This window comes from Crocuta crocuta, unplaced genomic scaffold, assembly GCF_008692635.1.
Source record: "Crocuta crocuta isolate KB4526 unplaced genomic scaffold, BGI_CrCroc_1.0 scaffold424, whole genome shotgun sequence".
Classification (NCBI taxonomy): domain Eukaryota; kingdom Metazoa; phylum Chordata; class Mammalia; order Carnivora; family Hyaenidae; genus Crocuta; species Crocuta crocuta.
In genome coordinates, this window is record NW_027530977.1 from 272,256 (window position 1) to 293,749 (window position 21,494).

At 36.7% G+C, this 21,494-nt stretch overlaps 1 protein-coding gene across 2 annotated transcripts in view; it reads left to right on the forward strand.

The window, feature by feature from the left end:
• Positions 1–21,494, forward strand: part of SEMA3E (semaphorin 3E) — a 241,258-nt gene that overhangs the window by 136,695 nt on the left and 83,069 nt on the right. For both annotated transcript variants that reach the window (XM_077770161.1, XM_077770162.1), the window contains 2 exons: positions 17,086–17,145; positions 19,744–19,863. In XM_077770161.1, the coding sequence (XP_077626287.1) occupies positions 17,086–17,145; positions 19,744–19,863 (180 nt within the window). The remainder of the gene's footprint in view (positions 1–17,085; positions 17,146–19,743; positions 19,864–21,494) is intronic.

Genomic DNA, 21,494 nt, shown 5'->3' on the forward strand with positions numbered 1-21,494 from the left:
ATTTCTCCACATCCTTGCCAGCATCTAGAGTTCTCTGATTTGCTCATTTTAGCCACTCTGACTGGCGTGAGGTGGTATCTCAGTGTCGTTTTGATTTGTATTTCCCTGATGAGGAGGGATGCTGAGCATCATTTCATGGGTCTGTTGGCCATCTGGATGTCCTCTTTGGAGAAGTGTCTGTTCATATCTTCTGCCCATTTCTTCGCTGGGTTGTTTATTTTTCAGGTATGGAATTTGTTGAGTTCCTTATAGATTTTGGATATTAACCCTTTATCTGATATGTCATTTGCAACTATCTTTTCCCATTCCTGTGGGTGCCTATTAGTTTTGTGGATTGTTTCCTTTGCTGTGCAGAAGCTTTTAATCTTGATAAGGTCCCAACAGTTTATTTTTGCTCTTGATTCTTTTGTTTTTGGGGATGTGTCAAGTAAGAAATTGCTACTACACACACACCTTTTTAAGACCATCATTACCTCCCCTTTCTAGTCAAATTAATGGTTTTCCTCTCTGCCTGGATGTCTTTCCCCCACTAACTGTGGTGTTCACCATATGGCCCTCTTCTTTGTCTCTCAGTTAGATAGATCATCTACGTGCTCTGATTTCCTGTGAAGGAATGTCTAAGCTAGGGAGCCTAAGTATGGAATCCATAGAATAATCTATTATGGACTGGATGTCCCCTAAAATTCATACATTTAAGCCTTAACCCCAGGACCTCAAATATGACTATATTTGGAAATAAGACCTTTAAAGGTGTGATTAAGTTAAAATGAGGCCTTTAGGGTGGACCCTGATTTAATGTGATTGGTATCCTTATGAAAAGAGGAAATTTGGTCACACAGACATCAGAGATGCATGCCTAGAAAGGAAATACCATGTGAGTCACAGCCTGAAGGTAGCCATCTACAGACCAAGGACAGTGGAACTAGTCTTCCTAACAGTGGAACTAGTCTTCCTAACACTTTGATCTTAGACTTCCAGCCTCTAAAGCTATGATAAGTATATATATATATATGTTGTTAAAACCACCCCGTCCATGGTATTTTTGTTATACCACAGCCATAATAAACTAATACAACCCCTATATTAATATTTTAAGTATGTGAATATGGAAAGATCGTTCAAGGGATCTGAACCCCGGAAGATTCAGAATCCTTGCATTATGGAACTGGTTCTTAAATTGTTATCCTTGGGTCAGGATCATATAACCCTCATGGAGATGGTCCTGGAATCCATATTTAAGCAGGCTTTCTAAATGATTGCTGTGTACATAGAACCTCCTAATGATTTTCCTCAACTTTTGTTTCCTACTTAGAACTAAGACCATGAGGTATCAGCTTCCCACATTAATGTGATCCCCCTTTTAGAGCAGAGGAAATTGAATCATCTACTTATTCTCCTTTATTGTTTTGGCCTAATTGTACCCTTAGGCTGGAAAGACTGGCTTTATAGAGGAAATGACCTGTGAAGACTATGTAAGGGACGAGGAGGGTGGTAGGATTTTATGAACTGCATCTTAGGGAACCAAATTGACTAGTGTGTGGCCATTGAAGCTTCAGGGTGCCATCTCACAAGGATGTCAAGGAAAGTAGCTACACAAATTATTAAATTCAATAACTTTCCTGAGTTCAAGGGTAAATCCTCATTTTGTGGGGCCTAAAGTGTATATAGTTTAGCAGCCCTCTTCAGGAAATATACTTATTCAAACATAAATATCAAAGTAGCTAAGGTCCTTCTCTGGGTCACAAAAGGGTCATGTACCAGCAAGGAGTCCTGAGGCTTAAGCTTCATTAGCTCTGCGGTAACTTCACTCCAGCTGCATTTGTTCTATTGTACCTTTCCTGCCTGTTTCACAGAAGTGAAACTTCAGTTAGGACTTTGGTGTTTGTTTTCAATAACAGCAGAATTAGAGCTAGGTCTACTTCATGCACCCTCTGTTTAATGAAGTCGACTTGACATTGAAGGTGCCTCAATGCTTTCCAGGGTCTGGAGATACAGTATGTCAGCCTCTGGGCCAAGCTTTCCTCTCATCTTTTCTGGACCTTGCTCCCTCAATTATTTACCTGTTACTATATATTTAACCTCTTCTACTTTCCTTTATATATATCTCTGTTGCTCAGCTTTGGTACTATTGGCATTATAAATAAGTCTCCGTTGTGGAAGAGGGTGTCCTGTGGATTGTAGACTATTTAACTGTCCCTGGCCTCCCTCCAATAGATGCCATCAGAACTCTCCCCCCAGTCATGACAATCTAAAAGTCGCCAGACATTACAAGATACCCCTTTACAGGCAAAGCTGCTGAGGTCAAACCAGAGTCTAGCCCATCATTCTATAAGCAGGGTCCAGACTCCAGCATAGAAAAAAAAAAATACCCTTAATTATGTATCTATGTGATACCAAATTCCTCCTTCTTCTCATGAGATCAAGCACTTTGAGGGGAGCCAAAGCCCATTTTCTGTATTTTACCACTCAGTATTTATTTCTCAGCTTTTAATACGTTTTAAAATGCAACATTTCATGCTTAATATAAATAATATAAACATGTTAGCATGATAATGAAATTAACACCTGTGAACCCACCGCCCAACTCAAGAATGAGAGTATCTCCAGTCCCATTTGTAGATGCTACCTTTACCTTCCTCTGTCTTTCCCTCCTCATAGCTCTGCTACTTAGAAGCAATTACTACCCTGTATTTTATGGCTATCTGTTTTCATTTTAAAACATTTTATCATAATAATATTTTTCTGGGATTTTTTTTGTTTTATTCAATATTATTTCTTACATTCAGTCATCTTTCTTGTAGATAGAGTACCATTTGTTGTAGAAATAGAATAGTGAATTAGGAACACAAATTAGATTTCTAGGTTCACATCCTGGCTCTGCATTTATAACATTCTGCAAGTTCCTTTACCCTGTTATGCTTCTGTTTCCTCACTTATAAAAGGAAAAGTGTTAGTCTTCTCTGAGGATGAAAATGAGTTAAGGGAAGTAAAAGACCAAGCGCTATGCTTGGCACACATTAGAAGCTATGGTATAAGCTCTTGTTATTCACTTTGACTTGTATGTAATGTATTTCATCATACGAATATAGCACGATTTACCCATTACCTGTCAAAGAATAATTAGGTGGTAACCAGTATTTTTGCTTCATTGATGTTTCTGTGATCACTGTAGTAAACACCTCCTAATACACATTCCTCAGGAATACCCCCAGAACCTATATCCTGGAGGGGATTGGCTGCTTACAGATTCATTGCTGTTGATGTTCACCTGTACAAGACAGTGCCTCATACTTTTCCAAAGTGGAAAGTAGTTTTACAAAGTCCCCTTCCCTCCAGCAGTGTCTGAGTTCCTAGTGATCCACGCACCCTCCAAACCTTCCATCGGTCTCTTTCATCAACATATTTTTCATTAGTCTTCCCTTGGTTCATTTGTTTATCCCCACCTAATACCTCACTGTCATTGCAATTACAATACATTTTTATTTATTTTTTACTTTGCTTTTTTATTGTAATTTTCATAACGCAATTTTTATTTCATAAGCAGGACATATATATTCTAAAAGATTATATTAAAGAAAATACAGAATGGGATGCCTGGGTGGCTCAGTTGGTTGGACATCTGCCTTTGGCTTAGGTCATGATCTCACTGTTCATGAGTTTGAGCCCCACATTGGACTCGGTGCAGAGCCTGGAGCCTGCTTTGGATTCTGTATCTCCCTGTCTGTCTGTCCCTTCCCCATTTGCACTTTGTCTTTCTCTCTCTCTCAAAAATAAATAATGAAAAAAAGAAAAAAGAGAATACAGACCAAAAAATATCATACTGTAGTAGCAGATAGTGCTAAGTGCTGCTTATCAAGAAAAATGAAGTGAGTTAGGAAGACAAGAGTAAAGGGGTTGCTGTATTAGAAAGGGTGATCAGGAGAAGATTTTTCAGAGAAGTGATACTTGAGAAGCCACCTAACTTGTACCTGTATTTCAAGGCTCAATAGCCAGTTGTGGCTAATGGCTTCCATATTGGACTGTGGGGGGCTAGAAAAGTAATATCGGACTGTGTGACTGAGTTGATTTCAAGGACTAGATCATTGAATGATCAGAGATTAGGGCGCCGGTTGGAGTGGGTGATAGCTGATGATTCATCTTTATGAAGAGGAAAACAGTAATCTAGGTGAAAAAAAACCTTTCAGTTAATGAGGAGGATGTGACAAAGGATGATGGTGGATTACTACAAAGAGATAGCAAGTGGTATTGTTTTGATCACATGAGCTTCAAAGTAATAAGAGATTTACACTTATTATTTTGTTTTATTTATTTTTTAAAGTTCATTTCATTATTTTGAGGAAAGAGAGAGAGAGAGAAGGGGAGGAGCAGAGAGAGAGGGAATCCCAAAAAGGTCCACATTGTTAGCACAGAGCCCAGTGAGGTGCCCTAACTCAGGATCTGTGAGATCATGACCTGTGACAAAGTCAAGAGTCAGACGCTTAACTGACTGAGCCACCCGAATGCCCTTACTCTTTAGTTTTAAATTTTTGTTGCGTAGATGAATTTAGAGAGAGTGAAAATTAATTAGTTAACAGGCAAGAAAGGCTAATTAAAACATCTTTCTTAACATGTGGGTTTAGAGTAAAAAAGCCCCTACCAAAAAAAGTGGCTGGTTGAGAAACAATAGTTTCAAAGGACATGCTAGATGTGATTAAAGCAAGGAGGTAAAGGAACACTGGAAAAAGAGGTGGAAGTTACAGTGGATTTTGCTAAAGACAGACCAGGCATTTGAGATGATTTAATGGAAGTGTTTGAAAGGTTTGGAAGGGTGGAGTCAGATTGGGAGCTGCACAGAGCATTTTATGGAGCTATGAGTCCTGGTATTGATTGTTGATCTCTTAGGGGTGGGGGATGGGGGTGTCAGCCCTTCCCATGGGGCCTGCACCACTATGCAAGGATATGTTCCAGTGGCTACTCCTGATGATCCCTTCAGGGAAGATTACGAACTTTCATTTTTAACTAACCATCAAACAAGGGGATCTTCTCTGCCCCATCACCAAGTCTGGTACTTCCGTGTGACTTTTCTGCCTCCCTCCCTGTTACAGTGGGGGTGCTCTTTCTCCTTTATGAAGTGCCCTTCCTTCTTTTTACACTCTGTAGCACACACACCCTGTTGACTTTTCTTAAGGATTGGTTATTTTCTGTCTTTTCTACAACATCATTTCCTCTCTTTCTGTAACATCAGGAACAAATAATAGTTGTGTCTAGGGGTTCTCAACCTTTTTTGTGTCATCGATCCATTTGGCAGTCTGGTGAAGTCTGTGGACCCTTAAATGCATTAACTCATTATGTAAGATTATGAAATAAAATATTGAAAAAGTCATCAAATCATGAATATATTGAAATATAGCTATCACACTACAAGAATAACAATTTGAAGTATGAAAACATGTAGCTTCTCAATTATATATTAACTAATAAGACCTAGGGGGGAGCCTGCATGCCTCACTTGGATGAGCATCCACCTCTCGATTTCAGCTCAGGTCATGATCCCAGGGTCATGAGTTCAAACCCCACATTGGGCTCTACACTGAACTTGGAGCCAGCTTAGGATTCTCTTTCTCCCTCTGCCCTTCTTCCCCTCTCATGCCCTCATTCTCTCTCTCTCTCTGAAAAATAACAAATAAAAATAAATATTAACTTTAAAACAATAATAATAATACCATCTAGCAGTTGGTCTTTTCAGTACTGTAATTCCAAACTAATGATGAATATTAATATTGTGAGCTACCTATAACAATTCTAAAGTAATATTAAAGTATCTCATATTTCTCTTGGTTATTAAGCCACATATTAATGCTACTGTGATTTATTTTCTGCATTTATATGATAGAAATGCTAAATTTCCACTGGAGATTATGCAAATAGATAATGATGTGTTTTGTTTTGGGTTTTTTTGGTCATTGAAACCTATGCATTTCAGGCCATAGTTAACGGCTCTTGGTCCATAATTTCTATCTGATAAAATATTAAAATTTTTAAGTAAAAATAAAGTTTTTAGTTCAGTAGATAGAGATCCTTATGATCTACTCTTATTTACCTTTTTAGTCTTATCTCCACTTGTCCACACCATCCCACTGCTAACTCATCATTTCTATTTTCACTTTTTCCAATTTTATTGAGATATAATACATAACATTGTGTAAGTTTAAATAACATGTTAATTTGATAAAAAAAATATATAGCACAAAATGATTACCACCATAGCGTTAGGTAATACCTCCGTCATGTCACATGGTTACCATTTCTGTTTTGTAGTGAGAACATTTATGATTCCCTCTATTAACAACTTTTAAGTATATAATACAGTATTCATCATCGTGCTGTACATTAGTTCCTCAGAACTTACTCATCTTATATTCATCTTATAAATGGAAATTTGATTAACATCTTCCCATGACCATCCCTGTCCCCCCTTCCCTGTTTCTGGCATCCACTGCCCTACTCTCTGTTAATATGAGTTTGAATTTTTAGATGCTACAACTAAGTGAAACCACACAGTGATTTGTCTTTGACTTATTTCACTTAGCGTAAGACTCTTATAGTCCGTCCATGTTGTTGTAAATGATAGGATCTCCTTTTATCTCATGGCTGAATAATATTCCATTGTGTGTATATACACCACATTTTCTTTTTTTTAATATTTTATTTATTTCTATGACAGACAGAGACAGAGACAGCGTGAACAGGGGAAAGTCAGAGAGGAGACACAGAATCAGAAACAGACTCCAGGCTCTGAGCTGGTTGTCAGCACAGAGCCTGACATGGGGCTCGAACTCACGAACTGTGAGATCATGACCTGAGCCGAAGTCGGACACTTAACTGACTGAGCCACCTGGGTGCCCCTACACCACATTTTCTTTATCCATTTGTTCCATTGACAGACACTTCACTTGGTTTCATTTCTTGGCTATTGTGAATAAGGCCACATGGGAATGCAGATCTCTCATTGAGATTCTCTTTTGATTTCCTTTGGATATATACCTAAAAGTGGAATTGCTGAATTCTGTGGTCATTCTAGTTTTAATTTTTTGAGGATTTTCCATGCTGTTTTCCATAGCAGCTATACCAGTTGATAATTCCACCAACATTGCACTAGAGTTTCCTTTACTCCATATCTTCATCAACCCTTATTTTTTGTTTTTTTTTAATAGCCAGTTTAATAGTTGTGAGGTGATGTCTCATTGTGGTTTGATGATGATTAGTGATGTTGAGCACCTCTATTTGTCCTTTAAGAACTCCTTATCCTTACACACTCTCCTTCCCTGGACTAACCTTCAAACATACCCATGTTTTAAAAAACTGTTTCCTTTCTTTTCTAAACTAGATTTGAAGAGGTTCTTCCAGCCCTTTCTTAATCCTTGGTCTGATTTCGATTCTAATATTATATTAAAAGTGACTGCTTACTTGCCAGTCTCCTTTACAAAATAACTGCTTTAGAGCAGGTATTATATTAATTTCCTGCTTGAAGTTATAGGCACTCAAAAAACGTAGACAATAAAAGAATGAAAAGTGTGTCTCTTGTTAATCCTGACATCACCCAGTAAATATGATTTTTTCGCTGTATGCCTCCTTGCAAATCCCATTGTACTTATTGCCAGAACCACATAAAAAAACTAATTATTCTCTAATTTCTTTAAGGTTAATTTTGTCTGCCTTCTGCCTCCATCCCTATCCCCACCCCACCCACCACCTCCCCACCTCCCCACTGGCAAACAAGGAAAGATCCTGTTTTACAGTGTGGCAGTAGTTTTTACTTTGGCCGCACGTTAATAATGCTTGAGGACTTTGTAAATAATATCTATGCCATGGTGCATCTTCCCCTTGGCTAAAGTGAGGATTTTAAAGCTCTCCCAGGTGATTGTATGTGGGCCCAGGATTGTAAAATACTGAAGGATTATGTGCCCCTGTAAGCCCTAGGAAATACTGGTCCTATATGTGATGCCAAATAAATAATTGTTTTTTATATAATCAGAACTCATATGGGCATATATGTACATAAGACTGATTTTTCCTATATAGTTTTAAAATAGATAAGAACTTTCTATTTAATAGACTTGCTATATTATAGTAGTCTTAGATACTGGTTTTGCTTTATAATTTCTTTCATTTATAGCATTTCCCAGACTTTGTAATAATAGTATTTTGCAGTGAAATTCCACTCTGTTGTACCTGTATTACGTTCATGAACTTAGAAAAGTCAATCCTGGTATTAAACCATACTCTTCCCTGTGAAAATTTCTATTTTTTTTATAATTCCATTTGCTTTATCTCATGTTTCATTTTATTTGAGGGGAACCTCACACCTGCTAGTAAAGGGTGGCTTCTGCACATTGCTCTTTTCAAAGATCTTTACAATCTACATAATGTGAGATGTCTCAGCTGAAACTGATTTCATCAGCAGCTTCCTGAGAAATACAAAAAACATTTTTTCCTTTTTATCTTTCTCTAAAATCCTTTGGTGTAAAAAGTTCTGAATAAATTAGAGGAAACCGTTGCATGAGTGAAAAATTAAAGCATCTTGAGATTTTCTGATTATGTTGTGACAATATGAGGACATTAGTAGAAAATGTGGAAGAGGAAGGACAAAACCTCCTGGTAAATGCTTTCCATGTGTCTTCCTGTAGCTGCAACCTGGATCTGTACGTCACTTAGACAAAGCACTGATAATAAAACCCCACAGTCTGTACATTGGGGCAGGGCTCTACCCATGGGAGCTCAGGGCTATTCATGTTTACATCGGCTTTTGTTTTTCATCTGTTAAAGTGTTCCTGACTAAATTTTCTCTGACTTACTACTTAATTTTAAAATTATAGTTTTGTGTTTAGGAAGCACTTCTAATCTAGATCATTTGAAAAGGAATTTGTATGTTTCTTCTCACATCTTCTACTCTCCATCTGTACTTCTTGCAAAGTCGAGATGTGGCCAGCAGAGGGTAATCCAGTTTATTGTGTTATTATTAAATTCTCAGGTGAGCAGTTTTACATTCAGCAGAATTAAATTTTATTTTTCCATAATGCATAGTTTTTTGAACTTTAATCACTGGTATAGTTTAATTGGACTTGACACTAAGAAGATTTAATAGATGCATGCAAAATTAATGAGTTAAGTTTTTTAGAGTTAAACAATTTGTAAAACAAACTATGAATATGTTAGAGCTATCAAAAATATGCTCAAGAAAAGGAAAAAATAAAGAAATAGCTACAAATATGCTGGTATTTTCTTAACACTTAAGAACCACCCCACTATTTACACAGTTACTTAGTAATTCAGTCCTTTAAAATAGGATTAAAAAAACACTTTTCATGTGATTTTAAAACATTTTAATAATGTATATCATTTCAAAATATTGAGTGATGATAAAATTCATCAGTAAACTAAAACTAGTAATAATCAAATAAAAATCACTCTTGATGTTATACAAGGTAAATGTTTTCATATAGCATCGAAGAATTATTGCAAATATTTTTAGTGATGCCTGCGTGGCTCAGTTGGTTAAGTTGTTTAAGTCGTGGCATCTGACTTCAGCTCAGGTTCTGATCTTGCAGTTCTTGGGTTCTGGCATTTCTAAGTAAGGTTAAAGAGTCCTACATATTTTTAGGGCTGTTCAACTACATTCTTTTTTTAAAAAAATTATGTATTTATGTTCAAAGAGTGAGGAAACACAAGTTGGGGAAGGACAGAGAGAAAGGGAGAGAAAATCGCAAGGAGGCTCCATGCTGTCAGTGCAGAGACTAACAAAGGGCTTGATCCCAAGAACCATGAGATTATAACCTGCACTGAAATCAAGAGTCGAACACCCAAGCAATTGAGCCACCCAGGCACCCCTTAACTACATTCTAGAAACATAATGGAGATATCAAGAATGAAGAAATGAACAATCCCTACCATAAAATATTTGTAGTATAATCGAGAAGATACATACATTTGTCATATATAGCACAATTTAAATAAAACTGTAAAAGTGTCTAAATAAAATGCTAAGAAAGTATATGGAATCTGGGAGGTGGGGATTCCTGAAATGGATATAATTTAAATTGGACTTTTAAAAGTACTTGGAATTTCAATTTGTACAGAATAGTAGTGGGAACAGAGTGAGTAAAGGAAAGAACAAATTTTAGAGTGGTTTAAAATAACGTATATAGGTGAAGTGAGGGGGATGTGGGTGGGAACAGGGTACAGAGTGAGAGTGAAAGATTGAAATGTGGTTGAGATCAGATCATGGAGAATATTGACCACTGTGCTGTTAAAAACTAATAAACGCAATGCAGGAACCAGTGAGAGATTCTCTAAAAATTGCATAACATAACTACAATTGTAGTTTGTGTACTCACTTTACATTAGTATGCAGGATGAATGGAAGAAAGAGGAAAATGGAGCCATGAAGCCAGTAAGTCGTAGTTAGACTTTAATTTAAACCCAGTGTGTCTGAGAAGACTATATTCTTTCCACTTCTGCACACCACTGAGAAGCAGATTACTGCCTCGGTGTGAACTTCGTGTCTACCAATCTGGTCTTCCATTTACCATGAGCCCTGCCTTTTGTTATGTGGTGTTTGTTTTTCCTTAGTTCTTAGTTCCTTAGCATGACTGCATTTTACCTTCGTGATGGTGAAGAACTAGAAGAATAGTTTGTTGGTGACAGGACTGGAGAAAAACCACTGATTAGTAAGAAAGAACTGTATTCCATCTGTTTACTTGTAGCAGAGATTGAGAGCCATGCCTCCACTATTCAGCCACGATAAGAGATTGGCTTGGCTGTGCTCAGTCTTCCCAGCCCCGTGTGCAATCTGTACTCATTGGAGGATGACTAACATTTCTTGAAAAACAAAGAAAAAATTTACTCTGGAAGATAGCATTACTAGTGTGAGGTACAAAATTTTCTTTTCTCTTTTTTTCATTTCCCAAGAAAATCAAAAGTAGACACATTTATTTAAGCTACATTTTATGGGACTTCAGACTCCCATATTAGTATTTACATTTAACAAACATTCGGTAGTTTTTCTCTAAGTTTCTAAATTTCAGGTTTTTTTCCTAAAATTATTCTCACCACTATTATTCTAAGCTGACATTGCTCTAGTTAATTTGGATATCTGTACCTAGAGCTCTTTTAGACACGTTTATTTTTGAAAGTATTTATACTTTTCCCATTTATTCAACTTTATTGCATCAGAAGTAAAAATTCTTGTATTTTAGAATTTAATTTTTTACTGAGTGGAAAAAGACATTAAAATATAATTTGCATATACATGGCAGATGATATTTCACCTTAATGATAACATTTGAGTAAATTTTATCCATTAAAAAGGGCATGAAGCAGGCCAATAATGTCCCTGTAGTAATAATATTGTTCTAGTTCAAATACTTAGGAGTATAAACATTTCAAATACAAATCTTGTTTATAGTTCAAAAGATTATAATTCTGGCATATAAACTACTTGAATAATGACAGTCATTATAATCAAGTATAAAAGCATAAACACTAAGAATGATAATATGTCAGGTTAAAGACTATCATTTATAAACCATTAGTACTTTTGTAATGTGTTACATTCCAAATGTATTTTCTTACTTTTCATGCTATTTATAGGACAATAGTTAAAATATACATTGATGGACACTGGTACTGTGCATAGATGTAAAATGTAGAACGGCAAACAAAAATATAAACAATTTTTTTTAGAATAATAGAACTTAGAAAGAGAATATATTAGATGAAATTATAAATAGTGGCTTAGCCATTTAAATATATTCCATGAAAAGAGATTTACAGGATAACTTTATGTATGTATGTATGTATGTATGTATTTAAATAAAAAAGCACATCTTTTTTTAGACAGCTAAATTATTCTTTGTGCATTTGTTTTTGCTTCCCTAAATCTCTGAGTGTCATAACATCTTGTAACAGTAAGCTATTAAATCCTTAATTGTAGTATAATTATGAGACTCAATAGGGAGTCCAGAAAAAGTTGCTTTGTAATTTAATTTTTACTTTATTTTTTTCTCCTTTGAGATATACAAGAATAGTAAATAGCCCATTAATGTGTGTTGTAACAATTAAATTGTATTTAGGAGTATTGTGATGAAATGATACATACTTAACCTTTGGCTTTTTATACCTTTTTGGAGCAGAAAAGTTGGAGATAGCATTACACCCAGTCGTTTAATTGCCTTTAAAATATGTTTTGTGCAGAACAGATTATTTGTGTGGGTTTCTGTTGATGCTAAACTCTGGAGCAGAGCCAAGGGACATCCTGACTTCTACAGTAAATGAAGATTGTCATTTCCCTTCCTATCCTGACAGGTTATTTGTACATGATGGCTTGAAAATAACTCCATTTTCAGTGGGTCTTGCTCTGTCATCTTTAGTCACACGAATGAACGTTCAACTGCCATCCTAAGCCTATTACATTTTGGTAAAACAACAACCCAAAAGAACAACAAAACTCGAGTAACTCTATAATTACATCATTCCTTTGGAGAGTTCTCTGTATTTCACTTTATCATAGTAAGTGTTCATAGTTTAACCTTCTGCATCTCTCCATTCCATCCTCTCAGAGTGATTTCCTTCAGAAATCACTAGCAGTCTTTCAAAGTCTAGATTTTTGTTAACATCCTACAAAATTTCTTTCCTGATTAAACTGAAAATTGTCTCATTCCTTTGCCGCTGGTTACAGCAATTTTATGCTAGTCATGCTTATCTCTCAAATTTTACTGTAAACTAATTCCTTAGTGAATGGATTTTTACAAAGAATGTGATAAAGGTATATTGATTGGTACAAGTCAATCAGTAGACATTGAATAAGCAGTGACTGCCTTGAAGGCATTGTGCCTGGTTGGGATTATACATTGGTAAGAATACAGAAATAAGACAGTACCTTGTTCCCTATAACTTACAGTTTAATATGAGAGCTATTTCCAGTAATTTCTTTGTCCTCGTTAAGTCCCAGAGGGGGTGGTGCATAGCATCCCGGGTAAATGCCGCACACACAGGGAGGATGTGTTATGCCTGATGAACCTCAAGCTTAGGAAATATGAACTCTCATAAGGGGTCTGTTAGCAAACGTATTCAACCTTTGTCTAGAGGGAGACATTACTTTTATTATCCTGGTCAGGAAACTAGTCTTTCATTTGACCTGGAGGGAGATTTTATCTCTATCTTTAAGCCTGTTTGAACAGATAATCTGGAATAAAAGATGTCAAAAGATGTGTAGAAATTCTGTAGAAAATTGCTTCCTAAACAGTGTATTGAAATAGTCCTAGAAATAAATAATCATTATGGGGGCGCCTAGGTGGCTCATTTGGTTAAGCGTCTGACCAGCACAGGTCATGATCTCACGGTTCATGTGTTTGAACCCTGTGTCTAGCTCTGCGCTGACAGATCAGAGCCTGGAGCCTGCTTCAGAGTCTTTGTGTGTGTCTCTCTCTGACCTTCCCCTGCTCACACTCTCTCTCCCTGCTCTCAAAAAGAAATAAAACATTTTAAAAAGTAATAAATAAATAAATAAATAAATTATTATTATGAAGCAGTCATTTAGGGGAATACAGGATATAATGGGTTTAGATTGTTTTACTAGTTTGGATACTATTTCAACTTTGAAAATCTGAACTTCGTATATTTAAAGAATTGGTTAAGTTATCTCATATTTGAAATTGTGAAAATACAGTGTAAAGAAGTCATCATTTTACATACTGAAAAATGGATAAGAAGGATGTTTTAAGAAGAATAACCCTGCATCTCCTAAGTGTGTTAATAATATAAAACATTATAAAAGTATTTATGATTTATTGATGCTGATAACTGAATTAGTCATGAAAATCTTTCCAATGACAGATGATCCTAAAATAAATTTCTATTTACACTTAGTTACATATGTAGTATATATGATGAATACTGTTTATGCATTCCATATATATATGTATACGTATGCACATGTTCTAATGTATATTTTTGAATAGTTTACCCCTCCACAGTGAAGTCGTAATTCCAAAACCAAATTGAATCTCAAGTGAAAATGAGTCTTAGAAATCATCTAAAAGAAATCTCACCCCAGGTGCAAAAATGGTTTCCAAAATAATGGATCAGTAAAGTTTTCAAATCTTCAGCTTCACTTAGGATGTTTACCCTATAATGATATTAGTTACTCTGTTGAAGCTGATGCAAGGGCGCATCTGAACCTGACATTGATGTATTTATGTGATGTCTTTCCTGATTCATGTTAGATTCACTGATGGATCCACCGCTTCCGTCAAACATAGATTCTAGGATTTCATGTGTTGTGCCTTTGCCTTTTTAGTTGGTTTTCTTTTACATTCCTGCCTTTTTCCTTTGTCTTTTTTCTGTGTTGCAAATTAAATGAAAATATGTGATTTGTTTTAAGTTTATATGCCACATTATGAAAGCAGAACGCCTGATGTTGAGTACTGTTAGTAAGAAACTTGGTTGGGGATCTGTTACACTAATAAGAATATCAAAGTAAGATGTTATACCTGTAATTCAAACCATAGGGTTCTTGCTTCTATGATAGTACATGTAGCGTATAAAAATCATCGTGATAAAATGCCATTGTCACTACTTTTATAAATTCCCAATATTATTCATGTATCAGGGTCTGGATTTTGCTACATAATGTGTGATAAGCCTCTTCTACTTCAAGCAAATACGTGCCTCACCTGTCACTTTGATGGGACACAGCTTTAAAAAAAATTAAATCTTGACCATATTTGGGATTCAGATATGAATAGAATAGAATAGAATATATATTATAATATATCAGTTTTCAAAGACTAAAATGACTTCAGGGGTCAATTAGGTAAAAAGAAAAGTCTGATGTAAATCAGAGAGTGCCTGGCCCATTTAAAGAAACTTGAAATCTTGATTTTTATGTGAAAGTTCTCATTTGTAAATGTTGGCCACTAGTTAAAAAATAATTAAACAGTGTACTCACTAAATTAAAAAAATACCTCCAATCAACAACATCTAATATTTAGTTTGAATACCAGAGTGGTTTCTTTTTTAAAATTTTTTTAAATTATTTTTTTTAATTTCTGAGAGAGAGAGATACAGCGTGAGCAAGGGAGGGCCAGTGAGAGAGAGGGAGATACAGAATCCGAAGCAGGCTCCAGGCTCTGAGCTGGCTGTCAGCATAGAGCCTGAACGGGACTCAAACCCATGAGCTGTGAGATCATGACCTGAGCCGAAGTTGGATGCCCAACCAACTGAGCCACCCAGACTCCCCAAGCAGGGTAGTTTCTTAGGCTAGCAGAGCACAGCATAGGATGGTGGTAATTGGAGGGAGGGGAGAAATCAGGGAGAGAAGGGGACAAATTGCCGTAGATAGGAACAGTCTGGCTGACTGGCACAGGCCTAAATTATACTCTAATGACAGTAAACATTGACCGTGAGTTGTAGGAAGATATCCCTGAAGCCTTTCTCTGGGGACTCTTGTGCACCCTGAGGAGGAACAGGTTATTTGTAGAAATATTAATATCTTGAGAGGCCCAGGCTACTCTACTGGAATGTTTCTACTCCTTCACCAGAATATTAACTTGAGAACAGAAACTGATTGCCTAAAAAAGAAGAGAACCAAAGAAATACTGATGTAGCCTGGCTCAAAGTGCCATGGAAGTAGAAAAAAAAAGAACTTCTTAGCAATTCTGTACCCCAGTACATGTGGATCTAAGGAGAAAACCTTTGAAGCCAATCAAGAAAAAATTACAGGGTGTTCTCATGAGAGCCAGCATCTCCCAAAACAGAATCTACTATCACCTGACCGGCAGAAACCAGGAGATGACACATTAGCTCACACTAGTTGAGCTTTTTCAGTCTGGAAGGAGTGGGTGATGGATCCAGCAGATGTGGGGATGAACTGTTAATTGGGGCGCTTAAGGTCTTGAGGCACAGAAGACATTTGGGAACTTACCACTTGCTACACTTATTCAGAGGGATCACATTTGAGTTCCAGACCATAGATCTAATGTGTTGTGGAGCTGGACAGAGAAATACACTTTGTTTTTAAAAAGAACTCCCTGGGGCACCTGCGTGGCTCAGGTTGTGATCTCACAGTCCGTGAGTTTGAGCCCCTCATCAGGCCTCTGTGCTGACAGCTCAGAGTCTGGAGCCTGCCTTGGATTCTGTGTCTCCTCATTTTGCCGCTCCTCAACTCATACTATGTCCCCCCCACAAAAGGTAAATAAACATTAAAAGACTTTTTTTAAGGAGCTCCTGAAATAATACTATATCTTTGATAAAGTTGTGGTAAGGATTAAATTAAATATTGAATCTGAGGTGTTTAGTACAAAAATCAGAAAGCTGGGAATGCAGTGAAGATATGAGGATTTTGCTGGTGGAATATGAACACATTGCCCTTCCAGAGAACAGTGCGGCACTATGTTAAAAGATTAAATACATGTTTGCCAAAGACCCAGCAATTCCAGTTCTGGCTCGTATATACCAATCCTGCTCTATTGGTTATACATACCAATGATACTCTTTAACAGATCTCAGAGGGACAGGTACAAAGATGTGCCATGTCTGATGTGCTAGAGATTTGGAGGCAGTCGGGGTGTCCATCCAGGACATAGGAGTCATGCATCCTTTCATCCCGTCACTTAGCAAACATTACCAAGTGCGCATTCACCAAGCTCTGGGCTAAGTGGTAAAAATGCAAAGGGAACTCAGGGTGGTGCCTGACCAGGAGGAACAGCCAGTCAGGTTCAGAGGAGAGACTGGATTGGAGAATTCAGGGCAGGTTAAGTACAGAGCAGCGCTGCTCAAAGTGTGGGCGGCTTCTAAAGGGCTGAGACTTGAAGGAGCCTTCGGAAAGACTTGTTTTAAAAAACTTAAGTTTTAGCCTGTAATAGCAGCTCAAATGGACGTGCCTTCATTATACAAATAATGATGTAAAGAAGATAAAATCTTAATTTATCTTTTGAGGAGATAGAACAAAATGAATATATATTGGAAATCCAGAAAAAATGAAATGGTTTTTCAGTGTGGTTTATTTTTGTATGCATTTGCATAATAGTACATTGTCTTTTATTTCAGATACACTGGCCTAGCACAGCACTAAAAATAGAAGAATGCATAATGAAAGGGAAAGACGCAGTAAGTATTACTCATTGTAAATTAAACACATCATCAATTATATCCCTGGTCAGTCACAAGGGACTGACTCCTTAACCTTTTATTTGCTCCCAAAAGGCAAATATACAGTTTAGTCAGGAAGAAAATAAAATATATGTACATGAAACCATATATACATAAACATTTAGAGATAGTTATTTACAAGTTAATTTCAATGAAGGGTTAGGTATAAAGGGAGTTGAAGTTCCTCTAGATCTTGGTTTTTGTTTTATTATATTTTTATCCACTCAGATTTGTGACTTTCTTATACTAATGCTTGTTTCCTACATATTTGGGGAAAAATAATTTCAGGTCAATTTTTAATTCAAGGGAAAACTAACCACATTCTTTGTGAGGTTTCATTTTGCTTTGATGAGTCCGTTAGAACTTACCCAAGAAATAAAAGGGGAGAAAATGAAAAGAAAGGGGAAGGCAAAGGCAGTAGGCATGCTTTACCTATTCCATGATGTGCCTATGATCTCTTCTACTGGAAGAGTCAGTGTTGTGTCTCTCCGTAACTTCCCTGCAGTGTGTGAGCTTGTGTAGGAACAGTGGCCCCAACCCAGTTCCGAGCACACTAAAACGTGTACGATGGGGCTTCCGTGTGCCGCGAATAGCTACCTGATAACATAGTACATGTGCTTGGAGGAAGGCATGCACATCTCCTTTTGAGTTAACTTACCCTTTTCTTTTTCTCTTCTTTTAGTGAGAAAAAAAAACATGGAAAAGGCTAACACACATTATACCAACTCCTGAGTCTCTGTAGCAACTGGGTCACAGCCAAGGAGTGAGTCAAGACATTCTTGCTGCCTTAGTTCGCAGCATGATGCTGACTAATTGAACACACTCTTAGGCTATGTCAGTCTAAGCCCAGCAGAGCCAAAATGTTGTATAATTACTTCATTCAAGGTGTGACAGTGTTTGATGACATGAAAAGCAGGTGCTTCTAGTGATAGGAGACTAGAATGTTTTCCCCATGCCTGAATGATTAGATTTTTCCAATGATATGGATCATTCTCAGAATAAAATGTATGAGTGGGAAATTGAAGAAATTATATCTACAAGCTCTGGATAATCAGGATAGTAGTACATTCCTCATTCTTACCAAGGGAATGCCATAATCTGAATCATTTATGGTAAGATGGTTTGCTTTTTCATTCAATACTGTTAAATGAGAGACTTTAAAAGTCACATACACTGTTTTTATAAAACATTACATTTCCTGACTATTGCATGTATTGATACTAAAGTAATATTTAGCATTAAAATAGTATTTTGTAACATTTTAAATGAAATAGCAGTACCAGGGGCGCCTGGGTGGCTCAGAAGTTTGAGCGTCCAACTTCGGCTCAGGTCATGAACTCATGGTTCATGAATTCTAGCCCCATTTCGAGTTCTGTGCTGACAGCTCAGAGCCTGGAACCTGCTTCAGATTCTGTATCTCCATCTCTCTTTGTCCTTCATCTCTCTCTCTCTCTCTCTCAAAAATAAATAAACATTAAATTTTTTAATGAAATAGCAGTACCTACTTTACCAAGAAGATGTTTGATGGAATTAATTTGGACAAGTTGGTTTGAGCAATTTTAAACTTTTTTTCATTCAGCATATTGATCATAAAACTCACCTAGTGATTTATGTCGTAAAATTTGTTAAGCGTACACAATATATTTGGTACTGTGTTTGATTAAGCAGGGAATACAAAGATGTGTAAAATAAATATTCTGTCCTCAAAAAATTTAGAGTTGAATCCCACTGTAGGCAAACTAGAGCTTCTTGGCCAAATACAGCCCGCCATCTATTTTTGTAAATAAAGTTTCCTTGGAACCCAGCTGCACACAGTCATTTTTGTATTGTCTCTGGCTGCTTTCATGCTCTATCTACAGAGGGAAGTAGTTGGAACAGAGATCAGTCGGTCATTCAACTAAATGTATTTATTCCCTGGTCCGTTATAAAACAAAAGTTTCCTGATTCCTGGACAACAATCTTATAGTAATAGGTATAAAATAAGTATTTCTCTTGGTTAGCTTTCTAGATATTTATTTGAAAGCTGTCTATGAAGGTGCTTTAGTGAATTTATGAGTTTTAAGACATGACTTATCTTCCCAAACCTTAAAAAACTCTGTAATGCCTTAAAGTTTGCATATGTTTCCTTGAGGGTAATGAAGCTTTTTCTAATTACTGGTTTTCTGACTTGGTGCTGATCCATTGTTTACATGTACTTTAAAAAAATAACAGCATTGGGAATAACTTAATTACTCAGTGGAACATATTGCCATGCAAATCTTTATGTTTGAATACATTTCTGAGCAGCGTTTTTTTATTCTTTGGGTATATGCTACAATACCTGAAAAGTGATACAATCCCATTGTAAGTGTAATTCACACAGCGCGGTAAACTACAGCGTGCATTGGTCACCTCACGGACTGTTCCTTGTCCTCTGTCATCTGTCCCACGTGCCCCCGCTAACTGAGGGAGACTTAAACATGAGATTTGTAGGCTTAGGAAATACAGAAATCAAAAAGGGCTAAACATTTTTTAATATTAACCAGTATCCTCCTTTTTATTTTTTTTCTGCGATAGAGTGAATGTGCAAATTATGTTCGGGTTTTGCATCACTATAATCGGACACACCTTCTGACCTGTGGTACGGGAGCTTTTGACCCGCTTTGTGCCTTCATCAGGGTTGGATACCATTTGGAGGTAAGATAATTTCACTCATATCAATAAAAGTCATGCTTAAAAGAACTTTATTTTAAAAGAATGGTAGTGACTGGGGCACCTGGGTGGCTTAGTCAGTTAAGCGCCCAACTGGGTTTGAAAGCTCAGGTCATGATCTACGGGTTCCTGAGATACAGCCCTGCATTGGGCTCTATGCTGAGCATGGAACGTGCTTGGGATTGTCTCTCTCTCTCTGTGTCTGTCTCTTCCCTGCTTATGTTCTAAAAAAATGATTGAATGAATGAATGAATGATTGAATAAAGAATAAAAGAAAAAAGATGGTGGCATTTTCTTTGGTGAAAGAGAAAAGCATTTGCAATGTGCTGGTAAAATTTTCCTAAGTCAGAGAAATGATCTCTCTGGCCCTTTAAAATCCTCAGCAGCTATAAAATCTGTGAATCAATTAATTCTTTATGTATTCATTCCCTGAACAACTTCATTTACTTAATTGTGCACTTAAAAGTATTTCTTCATATCAAACTGTGTTCTCTGTTGTGTTCTTACATAAATTTTATTAATGTAACTGCCAAACTAGAATGCGTCTATGAATGTCTGTAAAAATAAATGTATATAAGCAAAATTACTACATGTAGTATTTTATAAAGGATATGCAAAGCCTTGTTGATTTTGTAATTCCTCTTATTTTTAGGCAGGTGAAGTGAAGGAGGTGGACTTGGGAGTGGTGTGGGAGATTACAAACTGAAGCTAATTATTAGAGGGTGAGAGCTGTATGCCCCCAGACCCCACTACCAGGCGGTCAGTATAAAGAAAACAAATCTCAGGTGCATTCTGTCACACATATAATATTGACCAACGAGCTGGCTTGAAGATCAGTCATATAACCTGTTTCAACATGTCAGAAGAACTCTCAACTCTCCCTTATTTTAGACACATTTTCAAGCACTTTTCATCACACTTTCACTCTGAAATATATTAAACAGTATACTGTCTGATGTCAGAATCTGCTACTGTTTTTTAGATCAGAAGGCAGAACCCTACACGAAGAAGGGATATAGGTAAAACAGACATCTAGATATTCTGTGGTGAAGCAGCTAGTCTCTTGATTCTCATACTGTATTTATGAAAGGGCAGTGGTGACCCTAAAATATTTTCAGTCACCACATATAAAGAATAGCATTCATTTCACTAGTGAAAAATTATTTCTGATATTCCTTATACTAGTTAACACTCAGGTGCACATATAATTAGCAATATCTGAAGTGCTTACTTTAGTTGCCTTTTGAGAGAGCCCCTGATTGAGATACTTCAGCTGGTAAGTGTGCTTATAGGCAGGATTTTTGATTAGTCTGCTTTAAATGGTAACAAACCACCTCTACTTGTAGATTAAAGCTAAGTAGCATACACAAACACACTGAGTGTATTCACTGAATTATTTTAAGGAAACAATACAACTGATCTCTTTAAAAGGAGATATGTAAGGCAAACCTCNTCTCCTTCTCTCTCTGCCCCTCCCCTGCTTGTTCCCTCTCTCTCTTCCTCTCTCTCCCCCTCAAAAATAAATAAACATTTAAAAAAGTATACTGACAGACATGTATGCATATACACAAAGCCAGACTATATACTTTTTGTGCTGCAGATCTATTGGCAACAGA